At 63.0% G+C, this 9,553-nt stretch overlaps 3 protein-coding genes across 4 annotated transcripts; all 3 read right to left on the minus strand.

Annotated features, from left to right (window-relative positions):
* Positions 1-1,050: 1,050 nt before the first annotated feature.
* LOC121672592 (integrin alpha-L-like) lies at positions 1,051-6,913 on the minus strand. 2 transcript variants are annotated; one of them, XM_042045290.1, is made up of 19 exons: positions 6,805-6,912; positions 6,252-6,401; positions 5,892-6,023; positions 5,228-5,431; positions 5,014-5,141; positions 4,282-4,409; positions 4,056-4,201; positions 3,682-3,798; positions 3,376-3,588; positions 3,181-3,294; positions 3,019-3,098; positions 2,850-2,936; positions 2,689-2,764; positions 2,501-2,618; positions 2,190-2,270; positions 1,931-2,044; positions 1,758-1,847; positions 1,496-1,606; positions 1,054-1,411 (listed from the first exon to the last, which is right to left on the minus strand). In XM_042045290.1, exons 2-19 carry the CDS (start codon positions 6,318-6,320, stop codon positions 1,137-1,139), a joined length of 2,283 nt encoding a protein of 760 aa, XP_041901224.1. In that variant the 5' UTR covers positions 6,321-6,401; positions 6,805-6,912; the 3' UTR covers positions 1,054-1,136. The 2 variants fall into 2 exon arrangements, with proteins under 2 accessions (XP_041901225.1, XP_041901224.1); XM_042045291.1 differs by lacking the exon at positions 1,496-1,606 and having other exon boundaries at positions 1,051-1,411; positions 6,805-6,913.
* Positions 6,914-6,968: 55 nt separating this feature from the next.
* On the minus strand, positions 6,969-8,289 carry LOC121672593 (integrin alpha-L-like). Its single transcript, XM_042045292.1, has 3 exons — positions 7,906-8,289; positions 7,319-7,463; positions 6,969-7,075 (listed from the first exon to the last, which is right to left on the minus strand). Exons 1-3 carry the CDS (start codon positions 8,119-8,121, stop codon positions 6,984-6,986), a joined length of 453 nt encoding a protein of 150 aa, XP_041901226.1. The 5' UTR covers positions 8,122-8,289; the 3' UTR covers positions 6,969-6,983.
* A 257-nt stretch (positions 8,290-8,546) lies between these two features.
* Positions 8,547-9,519, minus strand: LOC121672588 (integrin alpha-L-like). The gene is made up of 3 exons (XM_042045284.1): positions 9,368-9,519; positions 8,976-9,106; positions 8,547-8,666 (listed from the first exon to the last, which is right to left on the minus strand). The coding sequence occupies exons 1-3, from the start codon at positions 9,441-9,443 to the stop codon at positions 8,547-8,549; spliced, it is 327 nt and encodes a 108-aa protein (XP_041901218.1). The 5' UTR covers positions 9,444-9,519.
* Positions 9,520-9,553: the final 34 nt, after the last annotated feature.

Genomic DNA, 9,553 nt, shown 5'->3' on the forward strand with positions numbered 1-9,553 from the left:
GGCTGCCCCCTCCTGTCAGGGACTTGTGCAGAGCCACAGGGTCCCCCCTGAGCCTCCTTTGCTCCAGGCTGAGCCCCTTTCCAGCTCCCTCAGCCGCTCCTGGGGCTCCAGACCCTTCCCAGCTCCATTCCCAGTTCTGGGCACATGGAAAGCCTTGATCCCTGCTCAGTAAGTTTATTTTAAAGGTACTTTATATTTAAGGTACTATTTTTTGCTGAGGTGGCACAAAGAACTCAACAAAAATTCCCAGGAGTTTAAAAAACCAACTTTACTAGCAAACTTTAGAAGATCAGGAATTTGGCAACATTTAAAACCAACATTCAATCCAAATAATGCATTTCACAGAGCACTGACTGGGCAAACTCTACCCATCCAACCTCAATTATCCATGCTTCAAGAAGAGGAAATAGGGAGTAGAAAAGGAGAAGAAGAGAGAAAAAGGAAAAGAGAAAACCAAGATACAGCTACTGCCTTGGATCCAGCATGGGCTCAGCTGCTGTAAAATTCAAGGACAACAGGGACATACCCACAGGCTTCTGGGGCAAGGGGTTTTATCTGCTCTGGCCTCCTGTGGCCACCTCTCCCCCCAGGTGGGGCTTCTGGTCATCTGGTCACTCTGGGGGGTCGATTGGGGTCCAGGGCTGGCTGTGGGGCAGTGCTTATCCCTCACTCCAGCCCCTCCATGTCTTTTTCGGTAGAGAGGTTAATTAGACAGAAGTGAAGGACGGGTGCTTAAAGAGCCCTCGGTGCAGGGCCTCCCCAATTCATTAACCCTGGAGGGGTTAACCAGCTTCCGAGGGGGGTAACCCCACCTTGTTGGGGTTAATTAGCCCTGGGGGGGGTTAATGAGCTGGGGACGTTAATTAGCCCAGTAGGGTATAATTTGTCCCAGGCGAGTTAATTGTGTCCCTACTGGGAGGGGGTGGGGCCTGCACTGCTACCTGTACACCCTGGGCCCCTTCCCCACTGCTGACCCCTTCCCCCCCCAGAGGCCCACAAGAGAGGGCAGGAGGCTCCTCTCCCACGTCCAGGTCCCTTTTGGAGAGGCGGAGGGTCAGGGTGGTCGATCTGCCCCCTCCCCCACGCTTTTCTCAGGGCTTTCCAGTAAAAGCAGCGAAGAAAAACAGGCAGAGTCGTTATGGTGGGGGAGGGGCTTTAGAACGTTTTATTGGGGTGGGGGATGGGTTTGAAACCCCTTCGGAGGGGAGGGAAGGGGCCCAGAACCAGAACGCTTTCCAGGCTGGGAGAGGGAAGGGGCAGGTCAGGAGGGTGGGTCTCCCCCTTCGGGGGTTTCCCCACTTGGGGGGCTCCCCTCTCCCTCCCGCTGCCCTCCCCCTTCCTCCTCCTCTTCTCCCTCCCGCTCCCCCTCCTGCTCCATCCGCTCCCGGTAGTTCCTCCTGAAGAAGCCGCACTGTGGAAGTGGGGTGGGTAAGAATGGGGGAGGGACCCCAAGAGTGGGGTTCACCCCTCCCCCCATCGCAAAACTCCCCCCCACCTTGGCGAGGCCGAGGGAGATGAGGAGGAGGAGGAGGAGCCCCCCCACCCCTCCTCCCATGTAGACGGGGAGGGGATCGACTTCCCACAGCAGCTCCACCTTGGTCACTCCCTAAAACGAGCGGGCTTGGGGGAGGGGCTGTCCCAACTTCCAGGGCAGCCGCTCCCCACCCATTACCGGCACACGCCAGAGGTGGGGCGTGGCCTCCCCACACGGCCCCCTTCCCCCTGCCCATCCCAGAGCCCGCCCCCCGCCCCATTACCTGCGCTCGGAGGAGTTGGGGCGCGGCCGCCAGAAGGGGCAGGGGCAGCGTGAGCCAGAGGGCGGAGCAAAACTGGGAGTGGGCGGGTCCCTGCGGTGGGGGAGGGGTCAGAGGGGTGGGGCTCTGGGAGTGGGGGAAGGGCTACAGGAGGACGGACGGGTGGGGAGGGGTACCTGGCTGTGGGGGAGGGGCTGCAGGACAGCGCTGACCGTGATCCTTGCGGGGTTCGCCGGGGTCAAGAGGGTCGGGGGGCAGCGGAACAGCTGCAGGTGGGGCGTGGAGCAGGCCTGGGGGAGGGAGGGGTGGGGCCCTGAGTCAGAGCCCAGCCAGTGCCCCACAAGTGCCGGGCCGCCAGAGCACCTCCACTAGATCCCCCTGCCCCTGAGCATCCCCCCGCACCCTGCGATCAGAGTCCCCAGCCTCCCCCCTCACCTGGGCGATGCTCCTGTTCAGCTCCTGACCCACAGAGTCTCCCAGCTCCAGCTCCACAGCCACACAGGGGCTCCCTGGTTCCTATGGGGCAGTGGGTGAGTTTGGGGATAGGGGATCACTAGGGACAGGGGGGAGTGGGGGGATAGGGAGTCATTTGAGGGCAGGAGGTATTTTTGGGGCAGGAGGTCATTTAGGGGGTGGGGGGGGGTCACAGGGGGCAGGGGGGAGAGTGGGGATCAGAAGGGAGTTTTGCCCCCTGTATTTGGGGGAAGGACTCCGGGGAGTGCTATTGGGCAGAGGTCCCCACTCACCACTCGCACTTGGGAGGCAGCCATGGCCACGCCGTGGGGCAGCACATGGGGCAGGAGGACAAAGGGTGTCACCTGTGGTTTGGGGCTGCCCTGGGGGGGGTGGCCAGAGAAGCTCCACCTGTGGGGCAGAACTGGGGGTCAGGGCTGTGGGGGCAGCAGGATGGGGGGGAGTCACTTAGGGGGTTCACCTGATAGTGGTGCTGCACCGTCTTGTTGTGGGGCTGGGGAGGGGTGAAGTTTAAGTGGTGGGTGGAATCTTCTTGCCTGTGTGTGGGGCGGGGGGGGATCAGTGGGGCCCGGCTGCCTGGGTCCCCCCTGAATCCATGGAGCAGGAATGTGTGGGGCTTACCAGGAGGCCACAAGGTCAAGGGCAAAGTGGACAGGGATGTCCCAGGAGTCCGTGTTGTCCCCGAGGGTGATGTTGGGCTCGTTATTGCTGTGGGGCAGGTGAGATCCACAGACATCACCTCCCTGCCCGACAGTGCCCCACAGACCCCTCCCCACCCCATGGACCCCACCTGCTCACAGTTGCGGTCAGCCCCAGGGATTGTCCCCATGAGGCATTTTGCTGAAGGTCAAAGGTCACCTCCACCAGCACCTGACACGGAGCAGAGTTGGGGTGTCTCGGGGGGCTGTCCCATAGCGACCCCTGCCCCCCAGCGCTGCCCCCCAGCTCTTACCTGCCAGCCAGAGCGGAGGACGGGGCAGCTGAGGTTGCAAGTGAGGCCCCACGGCTGCCCCTCGAAGCCCTGGGAGTCCCAGCAGTGGATGGGCATCGGCACCAGAGTCGAGGCCTGGGGGAGATATGGGGCTGGGATCTGAGGGGCCTGAACACCTGTGTCCTTCCCCATCCCGTATTTTGGGGTCCCACATACCTGGCTGGCTCGGGCCCGCCGGAAAGAGACCCCCAGGAGGTGGTTCACTTGTAGGGCCACCCCATAGGCATCTTCCCCCCTGTTCTTCACAATCAACAGAACCCCCAGTTCGGCACTAGGGACCCCCAAAACAGCTGCACCCCTTGGCACCACCTTGACCCCCAAGTCGGCTTCGCACACCTCGTCAGCCCCACAGTTCTGCTCAAAGGGGATCTATGGGGCAGGGAAGAAAGGGGACATGTTAATTTTGGGGGACCCCACCACCCTCCCATTGCATCCCACATCCCAGCCCCACTGTGGTGTTACCTCAGCCCAGGTGGGGGGGGCACTGCTGGGGTGCAGGATGTGCCCTGGTGGGTCCCTATGGGGCAAGGTGATGGTGACAGTGACACGGATTGGGGTGACGAAGTCCTCAAGGCAGGGCTGGAGCACAAGCGACAGAAGGTTGGAGGGCACCCCAGAAGTGGGGGACAGCACCCCCAGCCACACCCCAGAAGTGTCAGTCCCCCACCCCCAAGGGTATGTCCCACCCCCCAAGTGCTGGTTCCCCTCTGCCCCCCAAGTGTGGGTTCTGGCCCCTTCCCAAAGGTGGATCCCACCCCCTAAGTGTCGGTCCTACCCCCACCACAAAATTGGATCCCACCCCCCAAGTGTGGGTCCTGCCCCATGTGGGTCCCTACCAGCACCCTCAGCGCCTCCTGCTGGCAACTCTGCCCTGGCTGCATCTCCCCGGCCCAGCTCTGCTGCCCCTCCCCAAAATGCCCCCGACCTTGTGCCCGCTGGGGGTCAACGTCCGCCTGGAACGTCACCGGGGTCACCAGGTCACCTAGAGATCAAGAGCGAGGCAAAAGGTCAGCGGTTGCCGCAGCACTTCCTGGAGGCCCTCGCGTGCACCCCTCCCCGGACCTGGGGGGCGCAGGCAGAGGCGGAAGGTCACAGTGCTGGCGGTGACATTGGAACAGTCGACCCAGCGGGTCGGGATCACAGGGGGTTCAAAGGTCAGGTGGGGGGTGACCCTCAGCACTGGGCGGGACCTGCAAGGGAAAAGACGTGAGGGAGGGGATACATCAGGGGTGGCACTGGTTGTGTCACCACCTCCCTCTCCCCCCATGTCCCCCGGTGTCCCTCCCTCTGGACCCACCCCCAAGTTCTCATCCCCACTCCCATGTCCCCATCTCTGCCCCATCTACCCATGTCCCTGTTCCCACCCCATCTCCATGTCCCCATCTCCACCCCTAATGTACCCATCCCCATGTTCCTGTTCCCATCACCTTCCCTGTTTCCACCCCAATGTTCTCATCCTTGACTGTGTCCCCATCCCATCATCACCATCCATGTCCCCATGACTCCATCCCTTGTCTCCACCCCCATATTCCCATCTCCATAAAACCATCACCACCTGTGTCCCCACCCACAATGTCCCTTCCCGACTCCTTCTCCATACTCACATCCTCATCACTGTCTTTGTGTCCCCACCCATGTCCCCCTTTCCATCCCCATGTTCTTGTCCCCAAGCCTGGGCCCCCATCACTCTTCCCACAACTTCAACCTCATGTCCCCATCACCATCCCTGTCCCTACCCACATATCCCCATTTCCTCACCCTCACCCCTGTGTCCCCCATGACCCCCCATGTCACCTCATTACCACGACGTGTCCCTCCATCCCCACTGCCATATCTACCAGTCCATCCCCTGTGAGGTCCAGGCCACCAGCAACCGCCTGCCCGAAAAAACGCCCCAGGGCCACCACTTTCCCCTGCAACCTCTGGGGGGGAGGGGACACTTTTAGCCACCTGATGTCCCCTCCCCCGCAGGGGGCAGGTCTGCTCCCCCTCATTCCCCAGCTCCTACCTGTCGGGGGAAGGGCTTCACTCCCCCAGGGCACCCCGAAAAGATGTAGACAGCCCCACATTCCTCGTCCTCCAGGGGGGCTCCCACGGCCACCTCGGGCAGGTTGTCACCATCCAGGTCTCCCAGAGTGGCCAAGGATGCCCCAAAACGGCCCAAGGGGTGACCTGAGGCACCCCAAAGCTCCCCAGAGGGATGCAGGGCATCCTGGGGGAACAAGGACATTGTGGGAGTCAACCCCAGTCCCATGGACCTCAGATTGGACCTGGCCCCCACCTTTAGGTTACCCTGCATCACCCCTGTTCCACGGACCTTGGGTCAGGGTCACCATAGTCACCCTATGACCTTGAGTTTCGGTCATTCTGGTCACCCCATTGTCCCCAAGCTGGTGGCACCATGTTGACCCCATGCTTTTGGTTTGGGGTCACCCTGGCCACCTCATGACCCTGGTAACTCTGGGTTGGTGTCACCACTGGTCACTCCAGTCCCATGTCCCTAAGACTGGGGTGACCAGGGTGTCACCCTGGTCAGCCCCATCCCATGGTCCTTGGCTTGAGGCCACCATGGTCACCCAATATCCCTGGGTTGGCGTCCCCCTATAGCAACGTGCCCCCCCCCCAAGTGTTCCCAGGGTTGGTGGTGGCCCCAGGGGCAGTGCCCTCCTTACCTCCTTCCACGTGTACACGTGCACCCGTCCTCCCCGCTGCCCATCATAGTGGCTGGGGGCCCCCACTAGCAATGCCACTGTCACCCCACCCTGGTCCAGCGTGCAGAGGGTTGCCCCAAAATAGGACCCCACCTGTGGGGAGACATCTGTGTCACTGGGTAGGCACATCCATGGGAACCTCCCCAAAGTAGGATCCCACCTGCAGGGTGACATGTGTTGCCTGGGAGAGGGTGGGGACACCCATGGGACCCCTCCCCCATGGCACAGAGGGTTGCCCTGAATTAGGACCTCACCTGTGCGAGGACATCTGTGTCACCTGGGGGAAGTGGGGACACTCAAGGAACCCTGTCCCCACCATACCTGCTCCCCAACGAGGGTCTGCAGCACTTGCCAGTCCCCAGTAGCTCTGGACACCTCGAAGAGGACCATCCCCCCCCACGTGGAGGTGACGGGGTGCCCCTGCAGCCACCAGTACCCGGGCAGGGATGTGCAGCCCAACCACCGAGTAGCCTGGGGGAGGGGGGGTTACCAGGGTCACCAGGGTCAACCTGGTTCCCAAGGTGGGGGACACCTTGGCCACCCCATGTCCCTGGATTGGGGTCACCAGGGTCAAGGTGGTCACCAAGGTGTGCTGACCTGGTCACTCTGTGCTTTGGGATGGAGTCACCATGGTCACCCTGGGTTGGGGTCACCATGATGACCTGGTTCTCAAGCTGGGGTCACCTGAGTCTCCCCACAGCCCTGAGATGCCACCATAGTCAACCTGGTCCGTGGTTGGGTCCTGACCCACCACCATGATTCCACCCACATTGCCCCTCCCCCAGGATCTACCCCCCCCACTAACTCCTCTGCCCCTCATCTATTATCCCTCCTCCATCCATGTAACCCCTCCCCCCTAATTAACACTTCTCACCTAGGTATCCCTCAGAACCGCTCTTGTTCAGGTGGGGGTTGGGCACGAAGGTCTCATTCTCTTGCAGCTCCAGCAGCCCCCCCGCTCCGTTATCGGCCCCCACCGCCCCCGTCACCCGCCGGCCCGGGGGGGAGGGAGGACCACATGAGCACGAGGAACCCCCACCCCCACCCTGACACTCAACCTCCTCGCCCCCTTCCCACCTGGATGACATCAACACTGATCCCGCTGGAGCACATCTCCAGGTGAAAGCTGTGCAGCTGGGTGGTACCTGGGGGGGGAGAGGCGAGAGAGGACTGGGAGTGTTGGAGATGGATGTGGGGGAGGTATTAATTAGGGTGAGGGAGGGGTTAATTGGGGTGGGGTGCATGCCCCAACTGGTTTTGGGTCCCCTCCATGTCACAGCTGTGTTACTGGGGGGGGGGAGGCATTAATTTGGGGCGGAAGCAGGGTGGGGTGTCAGGTACCCTGAATGTTGGCTGGTTGGGGTGGGGGAGGGGTGGTGTTGGGGTACCCTCGATGTCATAGAGCCGCGCCTGCAGCTCCTGGAAGAGGCTCTGGAGCTGCTCGAAGCTCTTGAGCACCTGCACGAAGCTAGGCCCGGAGGCAAATTGCTGCAGGTACAGCTGCGTGTTGGGGGTGTTGAAGTTATTCCCCACCTGGCCGGGGGAGACACCGGGTGTTACTGGGACAGGGGGGGCCATTGCACATTCCCTCCATCTGCCACGCCCTCAGGATGAGCAGCCATGGCCGCGCCCACCCAGGGCCGTGCCCACCATGATGACACCCACCCAAGAGCCATTCTGCCACACCCAAACCCTCAAATGGCCACGCCCATAACCCACACCCGCCTACACCCACCATTAGAACCCATTGCCACTCCCACCACCACTGGTCGTGCTCCCCGTGACCACCCCGTGACCAAGCCCGCCCCCCCCCCACACCTACTCACGGTAATGCCCACCCGTGACCACATCCGCACGACGGCCACGCCCGCACCACCACCAGCCCCACCATGACCGCGCCCGCCATGCCCTCTCTGCCCTGCCTGGTCCGCCACGACCACACCCTCATGGCCACGCCCACCCCGGCCACGCCCACCCCGATGACGTAGCGGTGGATGCCGCGCTCCTCGGCCGCGCGCACGCTGCTCTCCGTGTCGCTGTCGGTGGCGTCGCCGTCCGTGATCAGCACCAGCACCCGCCGCGCCGCCGGCCGCGCCCCCCCCGCCGCTCTGAGAACAGCGTCTGCCTGCACAGAGCGCCGTGGGTGCTGCACGTGGGGCTGGGGGGGCCACCGGCGGGCGCAGGGGGTCATTCTGGGAGCCCGGGGGGTAGCGGGGGTGAAGAGGGTGCAGCAGAGGAACAGTGGGGTGCTGGGTGCTGGTGGGGAGCAGCTCAGGGTCAACAGTGGGGCACATGTGGGTGCTGGAGGGTGGCAGTGGGGTGCAGGGGGCACAAGGGTGGTTCCGGGGGGGCAGAGTGGGGTGCTATGAGTGTGGTGCCCTGCTGTGGGGTGGCAGTGGGGCACAGGGGTGGCATTAGGAGGGCACTAGGGTGGCAGTAGGGTGGCAGGGGATTCAGTGGGGCAGCTGGGGTGCTGGAGGGTGGTGAGCAGGAGCAGAGGATGGTGTGGGGCAGCAGTGGGGCATAAGGGGTGGCTGTGGGGCAGCTGAGGGGCAGCTATGGGGTGCAGTGGGGCAGGCCGTGTCTCACACAACGAAGGCGATGGCAGCAAAGGTGTCAGTGAGGCCCCCCACGCTGTCTCAGCCCCCGCAGCAGCTCCCGAGGCCGCGGCTTGGCCACAAATTCCTCCAGCGTGAACACAGTCTGCACCCCATCCGAGAACTGCACTGCCCCGAACTGCCCACGTGGAGCACTGTCAGCGCCCACCCTGCCGGAGCCGTGGGCCCAGAGCCCCCGATAGCCTCCTACTGCCCCTGAACCCCTATAGTGTTCCCTATAGCCCCCCACGGTCCCCATTCCCCCATAATGTTCCCTATAGCCCCTAGCCCCCTATAGTGCCCCCATGGCCCCCATCCCCCACAGTGTTCCCTATAGCCCTCATCTCCCATAGTGCCCCTACAGCCCCTGTACTCCCCCCACTTCCCCCTCTGTAACACCCCCAGAACTCCCACCCCCCTGCACCCCCCACAGCCCTCCCGGGCGTACATGGACGGAGGTGTTCTCTAGCTTCTCCATCACGTCCACCATGAAGTCCCGGATGGCCCCAAACTGGGAGGGGCTCATGCTGCTGGAGCCGTCGAACAGGAACACCAGGTCCACCGGGGCCCGCTGGCAGCCTGGGGTCATGGGGGGGTCACTGGGGGTGTCACCACTGGGGGGGGGGGAGGGCCACGGGGAATGGCTCAGTGGCCCCAGCAGTCAGCCAGGGCCATCCTGTGTCCATGATGGCCTCCATGGGTCAACCATGGTCTCTATGTGTCAATCCTGGGTCAGCCATGGGTCAAGCCCCAAGGTCAATCATCATGGCCACCATGGGTCAGCCATGGGTTCACCACACTCTCCATGGGTTGGGGGCCATCTCTGGGGTGGCCCCTCACCTTGACGTCCGGGCATCAGCTCCTGCCGCAGTCTCAGCTGAGGGTCGAGCAGGAGGCAGACCCCGCTCACGTACATGTTGCGGTCGCAGACGTGGGTGAAGCCCGGGCCACAGGCCTGGGGAGCGGCGAGAAAGGAGCAGAGGGTGGGGCTGAGAGGGGAAGGGGCGGGGTGGGGCTGAGGGTGGG

The sequence above is a fragment of the Corvus kubaryi genome, unplaced genomic scaffold (assembly GCF_017639235.1).
Source record: "Corvus kubaryi isolate FWS band 111438036 unplaced genomic scaffold, C.kubaryi_AGA036_p1.0 62934, whole genome shotgun sequence".
NCBI lineage: Eukaryota > Metazoa > Chordata > Aves > Passeriformes > Corvidae > Corvus > Corvus kubaryi.

Bases quoted from the DNA above. Each gene is read 5' to 3' on its own strand.
- LOC121672592 (XM_042045290.1), bottom strand. From the start codon at position 6,320: ATGGTCCTCTTCGAGGTGTCCAGAGCTACTGGGGACTGGCAAGTGCTG. The intron at 6,024-6,251 runs GTATGGTGGGGA...GTCTCCCCACAG, and splicing joins AGACCCTCGTTGGGGAGCAG to GTGGGGTCCTATTTTGGGGC. The intron at 4,202-4,281 runs GTCCGGGGAGGG...CTTGATCTCTAG, and splicing joins CCTCTGCCTGCGCCCCCCAG to GTGACCTGGTGACCCCGGTG.
- LOC121672593 (XM_042045292.1), bottom strand. From the start codon at position 8,121: ATGACCCCCTGCGCCCGCCGGTGGCCCCCCCAGCCCCACGTGCAGCAC. The intron at 7,464-7,905 runs GTGGGCGTGGCC...TCCCCCGGCCAG, and splicing joins TCCACCGCTACGTCATCGGG to GTGGGGAATAACTTCAACAC. The intron at 7,076-7,318 runs GTACCCCAACAC...CTCCCCCCCCAG, and splicing joins GCGGCTCTATGACATCGAGG to GTACCACCCAGCTGCACAGC.
- LOC121672588 (XM_042045284.1), bottom strand. From the start codon at position 9,443: ATGTACGTGAGCGGGGTCTGCCTCCTGCTCGACCCTCAGCTGAGACTG. The intron at 9,107-9,367 runs GTGAGGGGCCAC...CCATGACCCCAG, and splicing joins GCTGATGCCCGGACGTCAAG to GCTGCCAGCGGGCCCCGGTG. The intron at 8,667-8,975 runs GTACGCCCGGGA...CCACGTGGGCAG, and splicing joins TAGAGAACACCTCCGTCCAT to TTCGGGGCAGTGCAGTTCTC.